General features: G+C 42.2%; 1 protein-coding gene across 1 annotated transcript; it reads right to left on the bottom strand.

Annotated features, from left to right (window-relative positions):
• Positions 1 to 3,530: 3,530 nt before the first annotated feature.
• LOC138415848 (PRAME family member 8-like) lies at positions 3,531 to 6,152 on the bottom strand. Its single transcript, XM_069544393.1, has 3 exons — positions 5,866 to 6,152; positions 4,879 to 5,448; positions 3,531 to 4,104 (listed from the first exon to the last, which is right to left on the bottom strand). Exons 1-3 carry the CDS (start codon positions 6,150 to 6,152, stop codon positions 3,531 to 3,533), a joined length of 1,431 nt encoding a protein of 476 aa, XP_069400494.1.
• Between the last annotated feature and the right edge of the window lie 20,919 nt (positions 6,153 to 27,071).

The following is a 27,071-nucleotide window of genomic DNA, read 5'->3' as shown; positions in this document are numbered from 1 at the left end:
AGAGTGAAGTAAGCCAGAAAGAAAAACACCAATACAGTATACTAACACATACATATGGAATTTAGAAAGATGGTAATGATGACCCTGTATGCGAGACAGTGAAAGAGACACAGATGTGTAGAGCAGAATTTTGGGCTCTGAGGGAGAGGGAGAGGGTGGGATGATTTGGGAGAATGGCATTGAAACATGTATACTATCATGTAAGAAATGAATCGCCAGTCTATGTCCGGTGCAGGATACAGGATGCTTGGGGCTGGTGCACGGGGATGATCCAGAGAGATGATATGGGGAGAGAGGTGGGAGGGGGGTTCAGGATTGGGAACTCATGTACATCTGTGGCAGATTCATGTCAATGTATGGCAAAACCAATACAGTATTGTAAAGTAAAATAGAGTAAAAATAAAAATTAAAAAATAAAAAATAAACGATTTTTTGAATGATCTTGAAAATCAATTTTAAGGTTATTTTTCTTTGAGAATCCAAATCAAACACTTAAAAAATATCCACAAGCATTTTTTCAAAGTACTAAATTTTCTTTATAATTTTATTTTAATTTTTATAGCATCTTTATTTATTTATTTATTTTGTTTATTTTACTTTGCAATACTGTATTGGTTTTGCCATACATTGACATGAATCTGCCATGAGGGTACATGAGTTCCCAAACATGACCCCCTCTCCCACCTCCCACCCCATATCATCTCTCTGGATCATCCCCGTGCACCAGCCCCAAGCATCCTGTATCCTGCATCGAACATAGACTGGCGATTCATTTCTTACATGATAGTATACATGTTTCAATGCCATTCTCCCAGATCATCCCACCCTCTCCCTCTCCCTCAGAGTCCAAAAGTCCGCTCTACACATCTGTGTCTCTTTTGCTCTCTTGCATGTATATCTCCTATATTTATATAAATCACAGTACAAAATGTATATTAAATTAGCATTCATATTACAGCAGATGCTTATAGGATGCTTAAGCCAACGAAACCTACTTGCAACATTAGTTTGCAACACCTGCTTGCAACATGTCTCTACTCTGATCCTCAGCAGGTGGCCTAGTAGTCCTGAGGCTCAGAATGTCTATCACTATAGAAGAGTGGACTCTTTTCTGTGACCTCTCTCTCCCCCTCCCTGTGCTGGCTACTAAAGCAGCTTGGGGAAATTCTGATTCATTCAAGGCCTCATGTAAATGCTGAGCCCTCCTTCTTTCCTTCCTGTTACAGGAATATAGAGTAAGCCTGAGGAATGAAGAGGTGCTTCCTTAATAGCTCAGTTGATAAAAAACCTGCCTGCAATGCAGGAGACCGTGGTTCGATTCCTGGGTCGGGAAGATCCCCTGGAGAAGGAATAGGCTACCCACTCCAGGATTCTGGCCAGGAGAATTCCATGGGCTGTATAGTCGACGGGTTTACAAAGAATCCTGAGTTTGTCTTCTAGCAAGGAAAAGAAGGAAATGACTCATTTATTGAGCTCCTACTGTATGCCAGCTCCAGTACTGAGGCCTCAACATTTTTCATCTCATTGAATTTACAGGAAACCCATACACTGTGTATCATTATTTCCATTTTATGGAGAAGCAGAGCCTCTTGTCTAAGATTCCTCAGCCCAATATCTCCTCCATCCCCAAAGCCAACAATCCTAGAATCCTTTAATCCTCAGCAGGAGCCTTCATTTGGGTGCCCTTTGTTTATGGTTTCTCTGTGATTAAATTGATGTGATCTTAAGAGTGGGTGTTTCTGAGATGGTGTTTCAGGATGAGAGTAGCATTTAAACCTGTAACATGAGTGAAGAAATCTGCCCTCACCTATGTGGTTGGGCTTCATTCAATTCCTGGGGGCATGAATGGAATAAGATACCATCTTCTCTCCCTCTTTCTCTTCTTGTCCATGAGCATAACAATTTCTGGATCTTAAGACTTGAGACTCCAGGACTTACATGAATGTTCCCCTGGTTCTCAAGGCTTTAGCCTCACACTTGAAGTACACTACCAGTTTCCCCGTTTTCAGCCCTAAAGATTGGCCCAAGATATAAAACTGGGTTTGCTGGTTCTCTTGCTTAGAGAGAGCAGACCATGGGACTTCTCTTTATCTGTAGCCCCTTTTAACCCATTCCCACAATGACACCTTCTAATACATATCTACATATATACAGAACACTCTAGAGCAATATGCCATTGGACTGCTCAGATCCTGTTACTCCTGGACATTTTTCTATAGGAAATGTAGCACTACCCTACCTGCAGGTGCTTAAATCTGAGCATGTGGAACTGAGGGTGATAGAGTTGACTGTGAGCTATAAGATGTATGTAAGAATTATTTTTTAGATCAGGGTGATATGTTGATGATAAAAAATGCCACTAGTCTTCCCTGATAGGAAGAGATAGGTTTTACAGGAATAATTTCAATCTCTCAATGACATGCTCTGCTCCCATAAAAGGATGCAATCTCTTAAGGTGGTTTAGAAATACTAAAACTATGTTATATGTCTGTATGAGTTTAGTATTGGTGACTTAGTGGTAAAGAATCAGCCTACTAATGCAGGAAATGTGGGTTCAATCCCTGGGTCAGGAAGATCTCCTGGAGAAGGACGAGGCAACTCACTCCATATTCTTGCCTGGGGAATCCCATGGATGGAGGAGTTTGGTGGGCTACAATCCAAGTGGTCACAAAGGGTTGTATGCTACTTAGAGACTAAAAAACAGCAAAGAAAATTGTATACCTTTGCTGGTCACAACTACTTTAATTCAAGGAGGACAATTACATACTCTATGACAGGCATAGATGGGCAAGGACAGGGCCTCTGGTTTATCTACAATGTAAATGACGTCCTTCACAATGGAGGGTCTTGACTTGTATAGTGAAGTCCTTTCCCAGCACAGAAAGGCCAGGAATTGAGACCTATGGACCCACCAGGAGAACCATGAGAACACCTGACATCCAGAGTCATGTCCTAAAACAGCGGTGAGTATCTGGTCTAGAGCTCTTTACTCCAGTGACTCATTGGCCTCTGAGTATGTTCTCCTTGGTGGGCGCAGTAACCCACTGAATAGGCACAGAAATCAGTAAGGAGGTAACAGATGTCCCTGCCAGTCGAGAACTAGTGGGAGTAGTGGGGTTTCTGATCATACACAATTCTGAGTGTTTTCTTTCATGAGTAACTGGATATTCCTGAGGTGAAAACACATAAAAAGCAATAATATATCAGAACGGCATGAGAAGGTTTCTTTATTTGTGACCATTTATATATACTTTCCAATCAAGGATAATGCCACATATGCATACAAGATTTCCATCCAGAAAATCAATTCATTTTTAAGGTGCTATAAACTCATGTCTCTGAATGTCCCAACACCTCCAGAGCCTCCATTTCCCCTTGCAATCCTGCATCTCCACTGAATCATCTTTCCTCTTCCCATTCATACTGAGCTGATGTCTGAAACCATGGATCAGTTTTCCTTTTATGATGCATCTATTCTCCATATTTTAGTTTCCAAGTGCCCAGAAGAGAGCTTTGGCAGGTGCATCCAACTAGGCAGACATGCAACAGTGGTACAGAAAAGGCTCCTCAGGATAGAATGTCTTATTGCTCCAGCGAGGACATGGGCTGGAGCTAAGCCAGATGGCCCTTGGATGTCCTAAATCCTGCATAATTTTGATGAGTTTATCCCGAAGCTGGGCCAGTCGGCCCAGGTGGAGGGCTCCATGAAGGCTGTAACTCTCCTGAGGAGCAGGGTAAAACTCATCACTTAAGTTGATCAGCCCAGTGGTGTGCCTCAGCAGCTTCTCCATGATGGCCATAGGGAGGACATTCCCACACAGACTGAAGGTCCTGAGCTGGGAACAGCAGCTCAGGACAGGCAGGATGGACTCAAGCTGGGACTCTTTGATCCCACACTGCTCTAAGTTCAGTTCCTGAAGGGTGGCTGCAACTTGCTCCAGAATAATGCAGAGGATCTTAGGACTAAAGTCAGTCATGGTGACCCCACTCAGATCCAGGCCTTTGAGCTGATGGATGTTCGGGCACTGGGACAGGTGGGTCAGGTCTGATTCTGTAAGCCGGCCGTTAGTTATTGCTAGGTGGTCCAAGGGGGATCTCAGGCAACTGGGGAGAAAAAAGTGATTATATCTGAGAAACCTGGGTGGCAGCTGTCTTGGGCAGGTGTTTTGCCCAAAGACAAGGTCCTACTAAGTGTCTCCTGAAGGTCAGTACTCAAAATGACCTGTCTCCATTTAGCCTGACATTTCATCTCTGCATAACCTATAACAAGCTGAAGCTTTGTATGATTGCTGGTCATGCTCCACTACTATCCTCTAAGAATCATGCATTTCTTAAATATTAACTAACTTAATATTGCTGGAAAAGACAACCTTTTAGGAACTGGCAATTTGAGACAAGTTCATGTGTTTAGAAACTTGATAAGCACAGAGCTCTTCTCTCTCTCTCACACACATTCTTTTTCCTTTTATTTTTTTCATGGCCACATCACACATGTGGCTTGTGCAATCGTGCTTTCCCCACCAGGGATCAAACCTGGACATTCAGCCCTGAAAGAGAAGAGTTCTAAGCAATGGACTGCCAGGTAATTCCCAGGTAATTGCTCTGGTCGGAGGTGGTTTCCCTTCTTAAATGGTCCTTTCACTTACCTATTTTCCTAAGCCAAGTTACACAGAATTTCCTAACGAAGAATCCATGCCTACCCTCATTGGATCCAAACCACCCCATCCATAGCTATCTAATGTGGTGTCCCTGTTTGTTCTTCTACCTTGATTTCAGTGGTAAAGTGACACCGCAGCTCAAGATAGAGCAGCAAAGGACCCAGTGGGCTTAACATGCCAGTGTTGTGTTCACTGTTTCAAGCCAGTGGTCCACACTCACCTGAGCATCTGGTCCAGGCAGCCTTCAAGAAAGGAGGGAGCATCCAGAGAGAGATCCTGGAGATGGTGCAGCTTAAGAAACTGAGAGGTAAATTGGACAACTTTCTGCTCCTGCTCCTCATGGGCAGATATGTGAGTGCGGGAGAGATGGAGTCTCTGCATGTTGCTCATCTGACCCAGGAGAGGAGCAAATTTGGCCGGGGTGGACAGATGCCAAATCCAATTGACTTGCACCTCCTGGATGCAGTCCAGCTGCACCATATTCAGGACTCTCATGATATTTTCCACAGGCATTGCAAAGATGGTCAGCTTTTTACAGCAGAGGTGTATAGAAGTTTTTCTCTGCTCTATCCACCTGAGGAGGTAAGTGAGGAAGTTATCCAGGGTCCTTTTCTTCAGACAAAGCTCTATGTATACCTTCAGGGGAGCCAAGGGCTGGTGGATCCTTGAGCTCTGCTCAGCCACTGGTGCCATTCCTAAGCTTGAGAACCCATGTGTGCTGGCTCCAGACCACATGTTCCAGAAGCTCTGGCCAGTATTCCGCAGATCTAGCACCCGTAGTTTGCACCGCCTATAAAGACAGAAAATTAATAGAGATGCATTAAAATCCACACAGAATGCAACCACAGTCTCAGAATTTCACAAAAGACTGTGCACTTGTGCTTTTATTCATATATCTCATCACCTGCTCCCTTGCCCTCCTCTGCCTCTTTCCTCCAAGTTGCTTTCTCCTCTTCTTTTTAGTTCTCCATTTCTATTAGAATTAAGCACCATAGGAAGGAGATGGGCATGTTCTTTCAATCACTGCTGCATTGTAGCCACATTTACACATCAGTGAAGTATTTTCCATAGTGAGCCAAGGGCTCTGAGCTTCTTCACTGCCATCCTCAGAACCCTCTGGCCCATCCATTGGCCATCCACTTAGCCCACCCCAGATGTCTCTTCCAGGATCCCCAGAGCCTTATCAACCTACCTGGATCTGACTCACCTGGAATGAACCTTCTGGGCAAGTAGGACATCAAGTGCTTCCAGGACTGCTTGTAGGGGCCCCACATGAGGCAGGTCAATGAGGCCCCCCAGAGGCAGGCAGACAAAGGGCCAGGCTTGCACAATGGCCTTCAGGGTCTTGATATGTTTCCCATGGAAGGCATCCATGAAGAGGTGTGGGAAGAGCTCTGTGGGCAGAAACTCCAGAGCAGAACAGACCAGGGCATCTTCCCTGACCAGGTGCATTCCAGCCAGGTCCAGGAGTCTGGGTGGGGTCGGGACACTCATCCTGACTCTGCTTCAGAAGGAATCCTCTGGAAACTGCCAAGGAACAAAGCATCCATATCAAGCCAAATAGGAGCACATCTAAGACAATCTCTCAACCCTTCAGAGAAATCTACTCGGGACTGAGGTCACTGCTCTGGCAGGAGTGCAAGTGCCTCAATTAGACCATATAACACTCAGGCCTCAAGGGGCACAAAGTAATAATTCTTTCCCTACCTGATTCAGAACAAGCCTCTCACAAGTATCAGTGAGGAGGAAAGGGAACCACTAGTTATTTCAGTTCCATCCACTGCTTTGCTTCATTCATGTCCCACCTGGAAGTGGGTAACAAGAAGCCTGAAAGCTCATTCCAGTCGTTATGAGTGGAATATGTCAGACCATCACTCGGAGCCCTAAATCTATGGGAAGAGGAAGGTCATGTGGACCCACACACCCTCCATCCTCAGTTACCCCTAACATGAATGCCATCTGTGTAAAAAACGTGTATTTGATATTTCATGAAACAAAACTCCAGATATTTTAAATATCTGCTGGGTAAGGATATTAAAAAATGATACCAGCTAGAGCACTAATCAAAATGCTTTAGATTCATGCAAAACTTCACTGAGGCAAAACTAAAACCTGAAATCAGAAAGAAACAATTTTTTGAAAACTCTCCCTGTCATCCAGAAATACACTCACTGTTGAAGATTGGCTAACCATGGGGAAGGAAAGGTTATTCTTAAACGAGGGCAGTAACTTACTGGTCTGATGTGGCTGGCAGGATCCTCAGATCTCAGACACTGTGGAGAAATTAGCTGGTTTCTCCAGAGCAGGAAGATTCTGCAGCTCTTCTCCCATGCATCAGGCTTTTATACACCTTTCTTGTCCCATAATCCCTTTGTCCCATGCTAGTCCAATCAGAAAGGGATATCTGATTGGATTATCATATTTTTCTAGATTTACTGATTGAATCATACACAGCCAAACAGAGACTGATGTAGTGGTCAGGTGATCAAGGACCCATCACTGATTCACTTAACAAAAATTGCCTGAATTCTACCGATATGGACAGTTATATTCTTGGGAGTCAAACAACAAAGGGATTATTGATTTCTGCCATTTGACATGAAAGTACAAAAGTTGACAGCATCATTGTTGGGGGAGTTTTGGTCAAGTTAAAATTAAAACAGCTTCATAAATTACCTAAGAAAACAAAATACTCTCATTCCTGTATGAGCTATTCACTCAGGTGTTATGTAGGAAACACAGGAGATTGTGAACCTATTCAGGCAGCAGGGGAAGAGCTTTTGGGGATGTGGTTGGTTTTCCAGACTTAAGCCGAGTCTTCTCTAAAGGTGGACAGGTCAAAATGTCAGTGAAGATAAGAGTGGCTTTGGACAGTTTGGAGCTGGGCATTTATAAAGGGACCATGTGAATGATCCCAACAATGTAAAATAAAGGCTTCTTTTTAATTTTTATATTTTGGAAAACAGGGAAATTTAAAGACGTTCTGCAGCGTGATGTTAAGATAGTAAAAGAGGGCTTCCCTGTGGCTCAGTGGTAAAGAATCTGACTGCAAATGCAGGAGACAAAAGTTCAATCAATCCCTGGTCTGGGAAGATCCCACATGACATGGGACAACTAAGTCCGTTTGCCACAACTATTGAGCCTGTGCTCTAAATCCTGGGAGGTGAAACTCCTGAAACTCATGTACTTTAGAGCCTTTGCTCCACAACAAGAGGAGCCACCTCAATGAGAAGCCCGTGCACCACAACTAGAGAAGAGCCCCCACTCACCCCAGCTAGAGAAAAACACAAACAGCAATGAAGACCTAAGGTCTCAAAAATCAACAAATTTTAAGAAAAAAAGTTAGGAAAGAGAGTGACTCAGAGGAGACACTATCATCCTTATGGTGTTTCTTTCCCCAGAAAGCTGAGATCAGCATAACCAACTGTAAGAAAAGATTAAATCTAAGATGTAAGCAGTGGAAGGGGTAGAACACTGGGATCAGGCACTTCCAAGACTGGAGGCACTGAAGGTGGGCACTGTGGGCTCTTTGAGAACTTGGAGCCGGAGAAGAAACAAACCTGGCTCAGTCCACAGTAACTGTCATCCTGAGGCAAGTGCTACCAAGTGATGTTTTCTTTAAGTTTTGTTTTTTCCCCCCTCACTGAGGACACTTTCCAGATGCCAAATTTCCCCAGCCATTTTTCAGGGGTCTTAGAAGTCAAAATACCATAATTTCACTGACCCCTTTTCAGGTGTATTTAGATCATTATTGTTTCCTCAGACCTAGCTAAGTTCCACACAGATTCTGATCCAGGTGACACGATTAAGCACAAAAATAAAATTCTGTTTTTTTTCTTCATAAATACCGATACCTTTTCTGCACTAAACACAGACGCTTAATTAAACACAGATGTTAAATGTTCTGCCACATTCAAGGGTGACATCCAATTTGTGATACATCATACAAAGATTTCTTTGATGTTTAAGGTCACACATAAACAGATACCCTTTCTTCTGTAAGAATTTTTCATGCCTCTCACCCACCCCACTTATTTGATGCCTGAACAATTCTTATACACCTGTGGCCACCAAGGTGAAGACACTCTGAAGGGTGTTCTCTGTCTTGGTCACTTTGGGGAAGATCACTTTCACCATACTTCTCTCATATATAAATGGCTTTTGCATAAAATAAGATTAAACTGGATTCTACTCAGGTGACATTTTAAACATAAACATAATGAAAAAGAATACTTATGTGTGTAACTGAGTCACCTTGCTCTACAGTAAAAATTAAATACAACAATCTGATATAATTATAAACAAAATAAAATAAAATTTTTATTGAAATTTTATTTAATAAAATTTGTTTGAAAACCTGGGGCTTCTGTGGTGGTCCAGTGGTTAGGAATCCACCTTATAATCTAGGGGACATTGGTTCAATCCCTGGCCCAGGAAGATCTTGCCTACCACAGGGCAACTAAGCCCATGAGCTGCAACTACTGAACCTGAACTCTAGAGCCTTTGAACTGCAACTAGAGCCTATGGGCAGCAACTACTTAAGACCGTGTGCCATAGAGGCTGTGCTCCAAAACAAGAGACGTCACCACAGTGAGAAGCCCAAGGGAGCAGAGCAGCCCCTATTCACCACAACTAGGGAAAGCCCACACAGCAATGAGGACCTAGCCCAGCCAAAAATAAAAATAAATAAATTAATTAAAAAATAATTCTCTGCACCTTGTTTATGGTTTTCTTTGCTGTGCAAAAGCTCTTAAGTTTGATTAGGTCCTACTTATTTATTTTTGTTTTAATTTCTGTTATTCTAGGAGATGGGTCATAAAGGATTTTGCTATGATTTATGTCATACAGTGTTCTGCCATGTTTTCTTTACCAATATTGTAAAACAATCATCAATCAATTAAAAATAAAAAAAATAATTCTCTGAATAAAGCTCCTGGACTGATATGGAAATCTACAACAGTGGCCAGACTCCACGCTGGTCATTCTCTGGTATGCGGGAATCTGGGAATATTCAGAAGGACCTTTCCTGCCTGAGCAGTCATCAGCTGTGGGCGCTGTGCCAAAGAAAATCCAAGACAGACACAGGTTTATGTGTTCAAAATAAATTTTATTCAGGACTATGACACCAGAGGGCCAAATGGGGCTCTTCTGACATTCTAAATTTGATAGTTTTGCACATTCTAAATTTGATAATTTGATAGGAAAAGCCAGCTTGATAAATTTTTTTTTTCAGAATTCTAAACTTAAAGAAACAAAAGTCCTTTTAGGAGTAGCATTCATTTATCTCCCTGTTTCTTCGAGATGTAATTATTCTACCTGATCTTAGGAGTTTTTTTGTTTGTTGTTTCTCCCCCCTGAGTATTGATATCTTGATCACTGCCATTAGGAAGGCACACATATGTTGTACACCTGACAATCAGTCAGATGTTCTGAGCAGCTTTTTGGCTGTGCCAACTTTCAGAGACCTTTGTCATCTTAACCTTTGTTTCATCAACTTGTATAAAAAAGACTTCTTCAGGTTCTTAGACTATTCGGGGGAAGCAATGTTACTAGAGCTTATGAAGGGTACATTATTTGCACTGTCTTGTGGGAATGCCTGTTGCATCTTTATCAGTGTAAATTGTTATTAAAATACTGCTGCTGCTGCTGCTGCTAAGTCGCTTCAGTCGTGTCCGACTCTGTGCGACCCCATAGATGGCAGCCCACCAGGCTCCCCCATCCCTGGGATTCTCCAGGCAAAAACACTGGAGTGGGTTGCCATTTCCTTTGCCAATGCACAAAAGTGAAAAGTGAAAGGGAAGTCGCTCAGTCGTGCCCGACTCTTAGCGACCCCATGGACTGCACCCTATTAAAATACTACTCATCAATAAATCCTTAAATTGAACAAACTTCTAAATTGGAAAATTTTAGAGAACTATTAAAAATTTTTGATTCACTTTTGAAAATATAAATTTTATTTTTGTACGAATGCTACTGTTTCAAGATTCCATTGGTTGCAAAGAATATGATCTCACTTTTAAAAAATGTGTTTTTAGTTTGGGGAATAATAATATTTTTATAATGCTGTGCTGGTTTCTGCTGTCCAGCAACGTGAACCAGCCAAGGCAAACGTTTATTCCCTCCTTCGCGAACTTTTCTTCCACCCTTAGAGAACTTTTATAAAAAGCCACTTTTTTGGCACTTATAAGAAAAAGAAAAAACTAGAAAGTGGATAAAAAGACATCCATGTAATGACTAACCTAAGATATACCTTATTTTAAACAAATGAAACAAACAAGCGAATAAAAACTGGTTTCTAAAGCCTTATTTAAGCTCCCAACTTCAGCTCAATGGTGCTCATGCATGCTAATAATAAACTTTGTTTTCCACAAAGCTTTTCTTTTCACTCTTACTATGACCTGCAACAAGTACATAATGTATGTCTCTGTAAACAATGGAAGCATTTATCTTTTCCTGCCTGATTCTCTAGTATTTGGCTTCTCCAGCTGACTCCCCTTTGGGCTTGATGTATTACTGCACTGGATGACAACTCATTTTACTAATCATTGTTCCATTCGTTCTAACTTTTTTTCAAATTGTTTATGTCTTGTGCCTCTCTTTACTGTATTATGAATTTATAAATGTAACGAGCTATATGTCCTATAGTCCTTCTACTTCATAAAATCAGTGTCTCCTGCACTAACCAATATGAATCCAGACTTCTGACATAGCTAAACACCTTGAGACCATCAACCACATCTACAACCATATAGAGAATATTTGTAATAGTGCAAATCTAGATGTGAGAAGAAGAACAAGGGAAAGTATTTTCTGCATCATAATAGACTAGGAAGACAGGAGATCCAGAGCATTTTAATAAATATGTTATAACAGATCTGTAACATATGGATATCAACATCTGGTTGAATGGGATAGTGGGGAGCAGAGGAAGCAGATGGCCAAGTATAAGTTATAAGTTGTATATTACAGTCATTTTATTATACATCCTGATATACTGAAGTCAAAACATACTAATCTTCCTCAATAGGGAAGACCAATACGTGTTATGGGAATAAAGTGAAATTCTTATTGACATGACTTAGCCTTCAAAGGGAGTTCCCTGGTGGCTCAGATGATAAGAAATCTGCCTGTAATGCAGGAGACCCGGGTTCAATCCCTGGGTTGGGAAGATTTGCTGGAGAAGGAAATGGCAACCCAATTCTAGTATTCTTGCCTGGAGAATTCCATGGACAGAGGAGCCTGGCAACCAACAGTCCATGGGGTCACAAAGAGTCAGACACGACTGAAGGATTAACACACATACACACAGCCTTCAAAAGATATACTTTTGAAATGTGATATAAATATAATAAAACCATGCTTCTTACCTGTATGATTTTTGTATTCTTCTCATAGGAATTTACATGTTGCTACCCTCTCATGACAAGGATGTGTTGTTGAGGACCACTGAGTATGTTTCCTTTGTTGTTTGTATTAACCCACTGCTGCTGCTGCTGCTAAGACATTTTAGTCATGTCCGACTCTGCGCGACTCCATAGACGGCAGCCCACCAGGATCCCCTGGCCCTGGGATTCTCCAGGCAAAAACACTGGAGTGGGTTGGCATTTCCCTCTCCAGTGCATGAAAGTGAAAAGTGAAAATGAAGTCGCTGAGTTGTGTCCGACTTCTAGCGACCCCATGGACTGCAGCCTACCAGGCTCCTCTATCCATGGGATTTTCCAGGCAAGAGTACTGGAATGGGGTGCCATCACCTTCTCCGTGTATTAACCCACAGATCCAAGGAAATCAAGAGGGAAAAAACAACTAGGAAATGATGGAGTTTCAGATCATAGGCAAGAGAGTGCTCCCCTGACCCCCGTCAGTAACTAGAGATCCGTGAGATGTAAACACAGAAATCAGAATATCATGGACAGCATTTATTCATTTACACGGAAGGTCTCTTTAATTCTGATAATTTCTACAACCGCGCACACCAAAACAACTCAAACATGTATGTCTCAAACTGAATCCTTCTGATAGAAGCAACTACCTAGGCAGGGTATTACAGCATTATGTATTGGGACTCAGATGATCACACATGTCCTCACCACAGTGAGGACAGGGGCTGGGGCTAACCCAAATTTTCCTGGGACATCCTAAATCTGTAAGAATCTCCCAAAGCTCAGCTTTTAGCTGGACAAGCCTCTCCTGGTGAGGAATATCTGAGAACTGTAATTCTCCTGAGGGGCAAGATAAATCTCTAGACTTAAAGCAGGCAACCCATGAGTTATGACACAGGAGACTCTCCAGGACCACCATGGAGACGAGGTTTCCACACATGCTCAGGACTCTGAGCTGACAGCAGTGGCTCAGGGTAGGCAGAATGGCCGTGAGGTGGGAGTCCATGATCCCACACACATTAAGTCTAGTTCTTCAAGAGTGCCTGCAACTTTCTCCAGCAGAACTTGGAGAAGCTTGGGACTAAAGTTGGTCAGGGTAACACCACTCAGATTCAGGCCCTTTAGCTGATAGATGTTTGGACACTGGGAGAGATGGCGCAAATTTGGTTCTGTAAGCAGTCAGCTGGTCATAGAGACGTTGTCCAAGGGGGTCTTCAGGCATCTGGAGGAAAAAAAAAACAATAAATAGATCTGGGAAAACAGAGTTATAAGTGACCTCCACATGAGAGGTAAATGATTAGAACACAGCCAAGGTTGCTATTAACATCTGATAGTATCCAGAATGTCCAATCTCTTTCTACCATTTTCATGTGTGACTAGATCAAGCTAAAAGAACCTTGAAAGCTCTTTTTACTCATATATCAGGCAGATTACAACATACTCCACTTCCTTAGGAGGATGAATGAAGATAATGGTTGCACTAGAATATGCCCAAGGGAGAGCCTGAGACAGAGTCTCCAACAAGTGTGGACACTACTTAATTTTAGTACTGGGAGATTAGATAAACATGCTTTTAAGTCAGATCACTTCACTCCATGCTTGGGCTCCAGATGCCTGTATCTCTGGCCAGGTGAGGCCTTTGGAGGACATGTATAAACAATAAGACCCCACACCATGCCCTGGGGCTGCCAGACTTCAGCAACTCCCATCTGGGCATCATCTACAAACTTTCTATCATTGTTCACTCTCCTTGTGTCTCTGCTTCATTACCATCATCTCCAGAATCATGCATTTCCTGTATGATACTTACTTACATTATATGAAATGTGAGACCACCTTTACAGACTGGGACTTGAAGTTCAGTTCAGTCGCTCAGTTGTGTCCAACTCTTTGTGATCCCATGAATTGTAGCACTCCAGGTTCCCTGTCTATCACCAACTCCCAGAGTTCACTCAAACTCACGTCCACAGAGTCAGTGATACCATCCAGCCATCTCTTCCTCTGTCGTCCCCTTCCCCTCCTGCCCTCAATCCCTCCAGGCATCAGAGAATTTTCTAATGAATCAATTCTTCGCATAAGATGGCCAAAGTACTGGACTTTCAGCTTTAGCATCATTCCTTCCAAAGAACACCCAGGACTGATCTCCTTTAGAATGGACTGGTTGGATCTCCTTGCAATCCAAGGGACTCTCAAGAGTCTTCTCCAACACCACAGTTCAAAAGCACCAATTCTTCAGTGCTCAACTTTCTTCACAGTCCAACTCTCACATCCATACATGACCACTGGAAAAACCATAGCCTTGACTAGACAGATCTTTGTTGGCAAAGTAATGTCTCTGCTTCTAAAGATGCTATCTAGGTTGGTCATAACTTTTCTTCCAAGGAGTAAGTGTCTTTTAAGTTTCTGGCTGCAATCACCATCTACAGTGATTTTGGAGCCCCCAAAATAAAGTCTGACACTGTTTACACTGTTTCCCCATCTATTTCCCATGAAGTGATGGGACCAGATGCCATGATCTTAGTTTTCTAATGTTGAGTTTTAGGCCAACTTTTTTACTCTCCACTTTCACATTCATCAAGAGGCTTTTTCATTCCTGTTCACTTTCTCTCAGAAGGGTGGTGTCATCTGAATATCTGAGGTTATTGATATTTCTCCTGGCAATCTTGATTTCAGCTTGTGCTTCTTCCAGCCCAGCATTTCTCATGATGTACTCTGCATATAAGTTAAATAAGCAGGGTGACAATATACAGCCTTGCCGTACTCCTTTCCCTATTTGGAACCAGTCTGTTGTTCCATGTCCAGTTCTAACTGTAGCTTCCTGACCTGCATATAGGTTTCTTAAGAAGCAGGTCAGGTGGTCTGGTATTCCCATCTCTTTCAGAATTTTCCACAGTTTATTGTGATCCACACAGTCAAAGGCTTTGGCATAGTCAATAAAGTACAAATAGATGTTTTTCTGGAACTCTCTTGCTTTTTCATGATCCAGCGGATGTTGGCAATTTGATCTCTGGTTCCTCTGCCTTTTCTAAAACCAGCTTGAACATCTGGAAATTCATGGTTCACATATTGCTGAAGCCTGGCTTGGAGAATTTTGAGCATTACTTTGCTAGTGTGTGAGATGAGTGCAATTGTGTGGTAGTTTGAGCATTCTTTGGCATTGCCTTTCTTTGGGGTTGGGAATGAAAACTGACCTTTTCCAGTCCTGTGGTCACTGTTGAGTTTTCCAAATTTGCTGGCATATTGAGTGCAGCACTTACACAAGATCATCTTTCAGGATTTGAAATAGCTCAACTGGAATTCCATCACCTCCACTAGCTTTGTTCATAGTGATGCTTTCTAAGGACCACTTGACTTCGCATTCCAGGATGTCTGGCTCTAGGTGAGTAATCACACCATCGTGATTATCTGGGTCATGAAGATTTTTTATGTACAGTTCTTCTGTGTATTCTTGCCACGTCTTCTTAATATCTTCTGCTCCTGTTAGGTCCATAAAATTTCTGTCCTTTATTGAACCCATCTTTGCATGAAATGTTCCCTTGGTATCTCTAGTTTTCTTGAAGAGATCTCTAGTCTTTCCTATTCTGTTATTTTCCTCTATTTCTTTGCATTGATCACTGAGGAAGGCTTTCTTATCTCTCCTTGCTATTCTTTGGAACTCTGCATTCAGATGCTTATATCTTTCCTCTTCTCCTTTGCTTTTTGCTTCTCTTCTTTTCACAGCTATTTGTAAGGCTTCCCCAGACAGCTATTTTGCTTCTTTGTATTTCTTTTTCTTGGGGATGGTCTTGATTCCTGTCTCCTGTACAATGTCACAAACCTCCATCCATAGTTCATCAGGCACTCTGTCTATCAGATCTAGACCCTTAAATCTATTTCTCACTTCCACTGTATAAGCATAAGGGATTTGATTTAGGTCATACCTGAATGGTCTAGTGGTTTTCCCTACTTTCTTCAATTTAAGTCTGAATTTGGCATGAAGGAGTTCATGATCTGAGGCATAGTCAGCTCCCAGTCTTGTTTTTGCTGACTGTTTAGAGCTTCTCCATCTTTGGCTGAAAAGAATATAATAGATCTGATTTCGGTGTTGACCATCTGGTGATGTCCATGTGTAGAGTTTTCTCTTGTGTTGTTGGAACAGTGTGTTTGCTATGACCAGTGTGTTCTCTTGGAAAAACTCTATTAGCCTTTGTCCTGCTTCATTCCATATTCCAAGGCCAAATTTGCCTGTTACTCCAGGTGTTTCTTGACTTCCTAGTTTTGCATTCCAGTCCCCTATAATGAAAAGGACATTTTTTTGGAGGGTGTTACTTCTAAAAGGTCTTGTAGGTCTTCATAGAACCATTCAACTTCAGCTTCTTCAGCCTTACTGGTTGGGGCATAGACTTGGATTACTATGATATTGAATGGTTTGGCTTGGAAATGAACAGAGATCATTCTGTCGGTTTTGATATTGCATCCAAGTACTGCATTTCAGACTCTTTTGTTGACCATGATGGCTACTCCATTTCTTCTAAGGGAATCCTGCCTACAGTGGTAGATAAAATGGTAACCTGAGTTAAATTCACTCATTCCAGTCCATTTTAGTTCGCTGATTCCTAGAATGTCGATGTTCATTCTTGCCATCTCCTGTTTGACCACTTCCAATTTGCCTTGATTCATGGACCTGACATTCCAGGTTCCTATGCAATATTGCTCTTTACAGCATCAGACCTTGCTTCTATCACCAGTCACATCCACAACTGGGTATTGTTTTTGCTTTGGCTCCATCCCTTCATTCTTTCTGGAGTTGTTTTTCCACTGATCTCCAGTAGCATATTGGGCACCTACCAACCTGGGGAGTTCCTCTTTCAGTATCCTATCATTTTGCCTTTTCATACTGTTCATGGTGTTCTCAAGGGAAGAATACTGAAGTGTTTTGCCATTCCCTTCTCCAGTGGACCACATTCTGTCAGACCTCTCCACCATGACCTGCCAGTCTTGGGTGGCCCCACACAGCATGGTTTAGTTTCATTGAGTTAGACAAGGCTGTGGTCCATGTGATTAGATTGACTAGTTTTCCGTGAGTATAGTTTCAGTGTGTCTGCCCTCTGATGCCCTCTCGCAACACCTACAGTCTTACTTGGGTTTTTACTTGGGACTGGGACTTTAAGACAGGCTAATTGTGTTCACAGATTAGTCACCAGAGTTTCTTTTAAGAAATGCTCAGGTCTGATGTGATTTTTCCTTGTCAATGCCACCTTCACTAACCTGTTACCTGAACAGAGATATATCGAAATCACATACATGCCTGCACTACATCTATGCCCCTTAATTTGTAGCTTCCTACCCTGATGTCTCTTTCCAGAGCTTCTATACCAGTTTTCTCACACCTTGATTGCTCCGCTTATGTGTTACCACACACCACAGTAGTGCAGCAAATGAGACAATGCATTTGATATGTTACTATTGTGTTCACTGTTTCTCGCCTGCGGTGCTCCCCTCACCTGAGCATCCGGTTCAGGCGGCCTTCGAGGAAAGATGGAGCTTTCATACAGATATCCCAGAGGTATTGCAGCCTGAGGGTCTGAAAGGCAAATTGCAGAAGAGCCTGATAGTCCTGTTCCTCAACAGCAGACCTATGAATGGGGGAGAGGAGGAGTCTCTGAACATTGCTCATCTTGCCCAGGAGAGGAGCAAACTTGGCCAGGGTGGACAGCTTCTGGGTGAAATTCAGTTCCACCTCCTGGATATAGTCCAGCTTCACTATTCAGAAAACTTTCTTAATAGTTTCTTTGGATCTTGAAACAATCTTCATCTTCTACAGCACAAGTGTATGGAGCCTTTCCGCTGCTCCACCCACGAGAAGAGGTAGGGGATACGTTTGCTCCAGGTCTTTTCCTTGAGACAAAGATCTACATACATCTCCAAGGGAGCCAAGGAGTGCTTTGTCCTTGACATATCTTTAGCCACTGATGCCATCAGTGAACTTGAGGACACATGGGACTTGTCTCCAGACCACATGTTCCAGAAGTCCTGGCCAGTATTTCTCAAGTCCAGCACCCGCAGTTTGCACTTCCTATGGGGAAACAGAAGATTTGCTAAGATTCTTTAAAATACACACGGAATGAAACTACAGCCTCAGAATTTAGGCAACATTCTAACTTCCCATCTTTGCTTTTACTTCACATTCCTGTTATCACCTTCTGTCTTTTCTCTTTCCTCTCTTGCTCACTTTCCTCTAGTCCTTTTCATCTTCCATCCTTCCTAGTACACTTTTGTAAGGTATTTCCCAATGTGATCTCAGCAGTGCTCAAGGCTTCTGAGCTTTTTCAGAAGTCTCTGGTCTGCCCTTTGGTCATTCACTCTCCCTGACACCAGCAGTCCCTTCCAGGACATCCAAGACCCTGCCACGCTACCTGGATCAGACTCACCTGGGGTGAACCTCCTGGGCCAGCAGGACATCAAGTCCATCCAGCACTGCTTCTAAGGTCTCTTGGTGAGGCTTCTTCATCAGCCCCCCTAGAGGCAGGCGGGCAAAGGGCCAGGCTTGCACCATGGCCATCAGAGTCTCACTGTGTCTGAGAGAGAAGGCGGCCATGAATAGTGGTGGGTAGAGCTCCATGGGCAGATACTCCAAAGAGCAGATGGCCAAGGCCTCATCTCTCAACAGGCTCATTGCTGCCAAGTTCACAAGTCTGGGTGGGTTGCGAGCACTCATCCTGACTCTTCTCTTAATGGAATCCTGTGAAAATGCAAGGGAACAAAGCATCCTTCTCAGGTCAGTCATACCCATAACAGTGGTCTCTCTCCCCATCCTTCAGGGAAATCAAACCAGAGCCAAAGTCATCACCTTGGAAATGATGAACCAGAAAGGAAGAAACTCAGTTTGTCAGGCTTCCAGGCTATATTTGGTGGCACTAAGCCATAGCTCTGCCTCTTCTGGCACTAGAGCAAGAATCTCACAAGTACCAAGAGGAAAGCAAGGCAACCAATAGCTCCTCCATTTCCTTCCATTGTTTGCTTAATGCATTTCCCTCTTGCACCTTTGTATCAGGAGACTGAACAAGTTGACTCCCTTTCTCTTGGGTGAAATCATTCAAAGTGTCACGTTCAGCCCAAATTATGGGGACAGAAGTTCACGCGGAACACAGCTCCCATCCTAAGTTCCCAAACTTAACTTTGCTGGGAAGAATATAGGAGGTACCTTTAAAAGGAATTCCATTTGTGCATAAAGTAAAAACTTTAAATGTCAAGATATAGAATTTCAAACAGTTATATGTCTTTTATTAACAATAAAAACTGCTTTATGAGACATTTAAATGATATAAGCCAAAGTCAAAATCAAAATGTTTAGGAGGAAGGCAAAGCTACACTTTGAGGCAAAAAGAAAGCCTGAAATTTTTTAACCAAAAGAAAACAAACAGGAAAACTCTTCCTGTCATGTCAGACTGCGTTTCATCACTCAGTGCATGCTTGGCATTGGTAGAACATGTTAACTAATGCTGATAATTTACCAGCTCAGGTGGGGTTGAGGGACTGCTCAGACCTCAATCAGACTTCCGAAATGAGAGCTCAGAAATGACTGAGTGACTGAACTCACTCCACTCTGGTCTTCTCTTAAGCTTTTCCTTGAGAACAAATATTTCACTGGCTATTTCAGTAAACAAAGGATGCTGCAGCCAAAAAGCCATTAACCCTGAAGGCCCCCACCCTCCTAAGATAGTATGCCCCAAGGGGAATTCAAGGAGGAGAAAACAGGATGGTGTTCTGAAGTAGTTAAGATGCATATCATACAGATAAGTTCAATAAGACCAGACTCTTGCCTCTTTCCACACATAAAAAAAGCACGAAAAGGAACTTACCTGGTGGTCCAGTGGTTAAGAATTTACCTGTCAGGGCAAGGGATACAGGTTGGATACCTGGTCCGGGAAGATTCCACGTGCTATGGAGCAACTAAACCCATGCCCCACAACTACTGAGCACTCAATGAGAGCATGGGACCCATGAAGCCCACAGGCCCTGGAGCCCATGATCTGCAATGAGAGAAGCCAGCAAAGTGAGAAGCCAATGCATTTCAACTAGAGAATTGACCCTACTCACCACAACAAGAGAAAGGCTGTCCTCAGCAAGGAAAAACCAGCACAGCCAAAAAAAAATGTAAATAAATGAATATAATTACAGAGATAAATAACAATTTTTAAAAAGCATGAAAATCATTAATTTGAGATGTATCATGTTTATCATATGCAGTAATCTTTTGAAATTTTCTGAAAAAAATTTTTTTTTCAGCAAATGACATTATGAACTCTGGCTCCACAGTATAACTTTTTTTCCACTTTTATAACTTTTGAACAGTTCCTCAGAGCAATCTGAGAAGACACCTTTCTGGCTATAATCTTCTGTAAAGTCAACAAATAAAACATATTTGTTATGTTTTAGGTTGTGCATTTCTTGTCATTTGACATGCTCTTCCAAGACATTTTTCTAACCCACAGTATCCTGTCCCCACTACCTGAGTTCCAGGCATTAAATGGAAACTATCAACTAAAATGTTAGTCACCATGTGAAAGCAGAGAGTTATTTTATTTGGTGGGAGTGTTTAGAACCCAAGCCCAGGAGACAGTATCTCAGAAACTTTGAGAAAACTGCACCAAGGAGGTGGCAGGGAAAGTCAGGCTATATACAAGTTTGTAACAAAGGGAACAGGCAGTCTGAACATCAAAGATTACTGTGAGGTTAAAAAAAGATAAACATCTTTCTAAATTCCATATATATGTGTTAGTATACTGTATTGGTGTTTTTCTTTCTGGCTTACTTCACTCTGTATAATCGGCTCCAGTTTAATCCATCTCATCGGAACTGATTCAAATGTATTCTTTTTAATGGCTGAGTAATACTCCATTGTGTATATGTACCACAGCTTTCTTATCCATTCATCTGCTGATGGACATCTAGGTTGTTTTCATGTCCTGGCTATTATAAAGAGTGCTGTGATGAACATTGGGGTACATGTGTCTCTTTCAATTCTGGTTTCCTCGGTGTGTATGCCCAGCAGTGGGATTGCTGGGTCTTAAGGCAGTTCTATTTGCAATTTTTTAAGGAATCTCCACACTGTTCTCCATAGTCCCTGTATGCAAGACAGCAAAAAAAAGACACAGATGTGTATAGCAGACTTTTGGACTCAGAGGGAGAGGGAGAGGGTGGGATGATTTGGGAGAATGGCACTGAAACATGTATACTATCATGTAAGAATCGAATCTCCAATCTATGTCCGATGCAGGATACAGCATGCTTGAGGCTGGTGCATGGGGATGACCCAGAGGGATGTTGTGGGGAGGGAGGTGGGAGCGGGGTTCATGTTTGGGATCGCATGTACACCCGTGGTGGATTCATGTCAATGTATGGCAAAACCAATACAGTATTGTAAAGTAAAATAAAGTAAAAAAATAAAAATAAAAAAATAAACAGATACAAAGTTAGAGAATTCAGCTTTCTATGTAGAGGAAGATGCAAGCCTCTTGGCTCACTGAATTCATTCTTTCATAGGTACCTCAGCTCTCTGGAACCAATTCTTCTTTCCTTGTTTACCTTAGGGGGTGGCAGATGGCTGCTTCTTGCATTGCCCCAGCTCCTCAGCAATCATCCTGGGGAATGGCGAAATCTCCTGGATTGGAGGTTTATGTCACTGTGCAAATATTTGTACTCAAGTAGCATTTACAGGTCAGTCCAATTTTTTCAAAATAATTGTTATTTTGATTATTTGGCTGTGCTGGGTCTTAATCATGCTTGCGGGAACTTTGATCTCCCTTGTGCCCCTAAGGGATCTTTTATTTGTGGCATATGAACACTTAGTTACAGGATATGGGATCTAGTTCCCTGACCAGTGATTCAACCCAGGCCCCCTGCATTGGGAGCATGGAGTTGTACCCACTGGATCACCAGGGAAGTTCCAGGATAGCAAGTTTCATTAAAAATTCTAACGTATACAGTCCTGATTAGAAAATTTATTTCTATTCTCTGGTCTGATCAACCAGCAGGTGGCCTAGGGGACCTACAGCTCAGAATGTCTATCACTGAAGATGAATCCAGTCTCTCTTATTTCCTTCCACCCCCAGCTCCCCTGCACTGGCTACTGGAACAGCTTAGGTAAACCCTGATTCATTGGTGATCACATGTAATATGTGAGTCCAATTTCAGTCCCTGGATTTTGCTTTCTTCCCTCTTGTGAAAATAGCAGGATAAAGATTTAGGCTATTCACTAGGAAGGAGAAGACTGAGGGGGAAAAAAAAAGCACTGTGGAGGTCTTACATAGTAAGGAGTTCTTGCTCAGCAACTCCAGAGCCAAGCCCTCAAGAAGCAATATCTCACTGAATCCCACTAAACGTCCCATAAATTGTGTGTATCATTACCTTCATTGTGGGGGAAACAAAGCTCTGCCTAAGACTATAATCCCAGCCCTATATCCACTTCCTCCCCACAATAAACAATTGCAGCCTCTGAATCCTTAGCAGGGAAACTTTATTTGGCTGCATTTTCTTTAGAGGGACTGTGGAAGTTACATTTATGTGTCAGCTTCACTGAGATGAAATGCCCAGGTCTCAGGTCAGACACTAATTCTGGGAGAATCTTCAAAGGAATTCCTGGAGAAGATTAGCGTGGAATCAGTAGACTGAGTAAGAGATCAGCCCTCACCAGTATGGCTGGGCATTGCCTTACCTTCTGGGGGCCTGAATAGAACAAGGGCTACTGCTCTCCCTCTCTCCTTGGCCATAAATACTGGTATTTCTGGCTCCTGAACCTGGGAACTCCAGCCCCTACACAATTGGTGCCCTGGTTCTCAGGCCTTTAGCCTTGACTTAAAATTCAGACTTAAATTGAAGAAAGTAGGGAAAACCACTAGACCATTCAGGTATGACCTAAATCAAATCTCTTACAATTATACAGTGGAAGTGAGAAATAAATTTAAGGGACTAGATCTGATAGAATGTCTGATGAACTATGGATGGAGGTTCATGACATTTACAGGAGATAGGAATCAAGACCATCCCCATGAAAAAGAAATACAAAGAAGCAAAATGGCTGTCTGAGGAGGCCTTACAAATAGCTGTGAAAAGAAGAGAAGCAAACAGCAAAGGAGAAAAGGAAAGATATACCCATATGAATGCAGAGTTCCAAAGAATAGCAAGGAGAGATAAGAAAGCTTCCCTCAGTGATCAATGCAAAGAAATAGAGGAAAACAATAGAATGGGAAAGACTAGAGATCTCGTCAAGAAAATTAGAGACACCAAGGGAACATTTCATGCAAAGATGGGTTCAATAAAGGACAGAAATGGTATGGATCTAACAGAAGTAGAAGGTATTAAGAAGAGGTGGCAAGAATACACAGAGGAACTATACAAAAAAGATCTTCACGACCCAGATAATCACAATGGTGTGATCACTCACCTAGAGCCAGACATCCTAGAATGTGAAGTCAAGAGGGCCTTAGGAAGCATCACTACAAACAAAGCTAGTGGAGGTGATGGAATTCCAGTTGAGCTATTTCAAATCCTAAAAGATGATCTTGTTAAGTGCTGCACTCAATATGCCAGCAAATTTGGAAAACTTAGCAATGGCCACAGGACTGGAAAAGGTCCATTTTCATTCCAATCCCAAAGAATGCTCAGACTACCACACAATTACACCCATCTTACACGCTAGTAAAATAATGCTCAAAATTCTCCAAGCCAGGCTTCAACAATACGTGAACTATGAACTTCCAAATGTTCAATCTGGTTTTAGAAAAGGCAGAGGACCAGAGATCAAATTGCCAACATCTGCTGGATCATCACAAAAGCAAGAGAGTTCCAGGAAAATATCTATTTCTGCTTTACTGACTATGACAAAGACTTTGACTGTGTGAATCACAATAAACTGTGGAAAATTCTGAAAGAGATGGGAATACCAGACCACCTGACCTGCCTTTTGAGGAATCTGTATGTAGGTCAGGAAGCAAGAGTTAGAACTGGACATGGAACAACAGACTGGTTCCAAATAGGAAAAGGAGTATGTCAAGGTGTATATTGTCACCCTGCTTATTTAGCTTATATGCAGAGTACATCATGAGAAACGCTGGGCTGGATGAAGCACAGGCTGGAATCAAGATTGCCAGGAGAAATATCAATAACATCAGATATGCAGATGACACCACCCTTATGGCAGAAAGTGAAGAAGAACTAAAGAGCCTCTCGATGAAAGTGAAAGAGGAGAGTGAAAAAGCTGGCTTAAAGCTCAACATTCAGAAAACGAAGATCATGGCATCTGGTCCCATCACTTCATGGGAAATAAATGGGGAAACAGTGGAAACAGTGTCAGACTTTATTTTTTTGGGCTCCAAAATCACTGCAGATGGTGATTGCAGCCATGAAATTAAAAGATGCTTACTCCTTGGAAGGCAAGTTATGACCCACCTAGACAGCATATTAAAAAGCAGAGACATTACTTTGCCAACAAAGATCTGTCTAGTCAAGGCTATGTTTTTTCCAGTAGTCATGTATGGATGTAAGAGTTGGACTGTGAAGAAAGCGGAGCGCTGAAGAATCTATGCTTTTGAACTGTGGTGTTGGAGAAGACTCTTGAGAGTCCCTTGGACTGCAAGGAGATCCAACCAGTCAATCTTAAAGGAAATCAGACCTGAATATTCATTGGAGGGACTGATGCTGAAGCTGAAGCTCCAATACTTTGGCCACCTGATGCAAAGAACTGATTCACTGGAAAAGACCCTGATGCTGGGAAAAATTGAAGGCAGGAGGAGAAGGGGAGGACAGAGTATGAGATGGTTGGATGGCATCACCAGCTCAACGGACATGAGTTTGAGTAAACTCTCGGAGTTGGTGATGGACAGGGAGGCCTCGCGTGCTGTGGTCCCTGGGGTCACAAAGAATCGTACACAACTGAGTGACTGAACTGAACTGAACATATTTTTAAAAAGAATAAATTCTTGCTTATTTATGGTTAGAATCAATTTTAAAGTCTAATTTATTTTTTGCAGCTTTAAAATGTTTTTAAATTTCCCACATGATTTCTTCAAAATACTGTATTACCTCAATAACCTTTAGAGAAATGTAGTATATAAGTCACTGTGGAAGTATTTATACTCAAGTGCCAATTACAGGAGAGTACATTAAAAATTTTATTTATTTAATTAGTTGGCTGTGCCGGGTCTTAGTCCAGCCTACAACATCTTTGATCTTCCTTGTGTCCTTGTGTATGTGTGTGTGTTTGTGTGTGTGTTGGTACTGAGTTGTGTCCGAAACTTGGGACCCTATGGACTGTAGCCTACCACGCTCCTCTATCTTTGAAATTTCCAGGCAAGAATACTGGAGTGGATTGCCATTTCTTTCTCCAAGGATTCTTCCAAAGCCAGTGATCGAACCCGTGTCTCCTCTGTCTCCTGCACTGGCAGGCAGATTCTTTGCCACTGAGTCACCTGGGAAGCCTGAGGGATTTTTAGTTGCGGCATGAGAACACTTAGCTGCAGCGTATGAGATCTAGTTCCCTGACAGTGATTGAATCCGGGCTCCCTGCTTTGGGACCATGGAACAGAAAGTTCAACTGGGAACTCAGATGGGAACAGAGAAGTTCCAGGATAGAAAGATTTATTAAAAATTCTAGAGTATACAGTCTGATTACAAAATTGATTTCTATTCTCTGGTCTGATCTACCAGCAGGTGGCCTAGAAAACCTGAGGCTCAGAATGTCTATCACCGGAGATGAGTCCAGTCTCTCCTATGCCCTCCCACCCCCAGCCCCTCTGCATTGGCTACTGGAACAGCTTGGGTGAATCCTGATTCATTGGTGATCACATGCAATATTTGAGTCCAATTTCTGTCTCTGGATTTTGCTTTCCTCCCCATTGTGAGTAATAGAGGTAAGTACAAAGGTTGAAGACTTATGCTATTCACCAGGAAGGAGAAGACTGCAAACAAACAAACAAAAAAAGCATGATGGAGTTCTTGCTCAACAACTCCAGAGCCAAGCCATCAACAAGCAATATTTTGCTGGATCCTATTAAAACTCCCATAAACTCTGTGTGCATCATTATATTCATTGCCGGGGGAACTGAAGCTCTGCCTAAGGTCCTCCCAGCCCTATATCCCTCTACTGCTCAGAATAAACAATTGCAACCACTGAATCCTTAGCAGAGATTGGCTACATTTTATTTGGCTGCATTTTGTTTAGACATACTGTGAGGGTTAAATTTATGTGTCAACATCACTGTGAGATGAGATGCCCAGATCTTAGGTCAAACCTTAATTCTGGGAGAATCTGTAAGGTTATTCCTGGAAGAGATTAGCACTGAAATCAGTATATAGAGTCAAGAGATCAGCCCTCACCAGTGTGGGTGAGCATCATCTTATCTTCTGGGGCCTGAATGGAATGAGGGCTACTGCTCTCCCTGTCTTCTAAGTCATGAATACCAGAGCTTCTGGCTCATGAACGTTGAAACTACAGGACATACACAAATGGTTCCCTGGTTCCCAGTCTTTTAGCCTTGACTCAGAGCTACACCATCACTTCTGCTGCTTTTAAACCTTAAGACTAGGTCTGAATTATATCACAGTCTTTCCCAGTTCTTTAGTCAACAGACAGCATCCAGTGGGACTGCTCAGCCTCTGTAATCATGTCAGCCTCTTCTCAAAATATGTATGTGTCTATGTATCAGGTGAATCCTGAACAACTGCTCAGGGTCACTTAGATGAGGATTTTTTTAAACAGTAAATTTAGTTTTACACAATATGTAGTTGGGTTGAATCTGAGGAGGATGAACTGAGGATAGGGAGAGCTGACTATGAGTTATATGTAATATATAACATACATTTGTTATACATTTGGATGTTCTGATGTCCAGACAAGCTATCCTTAATTTTTCTGATAGAGAGGGACTAGACTTGTGATGGGAATTATCTATTCTGATACGACCATTAACAAAAATGTATAATTCTTGAATGTGGTATTCAAATAGATCCATGTTAAATGTTTTTGCTAATTTAACATTTTTTAAAAAAAGAATTT

Source organism: Ovis canadensis, chromosome 12 (assembly GCF_042477335.2).
Source record: "Ovis canadensis isolate MfBH-ARS-UI-01 breed Bighorn chromosome 12, ARS-UI_OviCan_v2, whole genome shotgun sequence".
NCBI lineage: Eukaryota > Metazoa > Chordata > Mammalia > Artiodactyla > Bovidae > Ovis > Ovis canadensis.
Note: the sequence above shows the minus strand (reverse complement) of the source record. Positions and strands in the feature narration are given on the sequence as shown.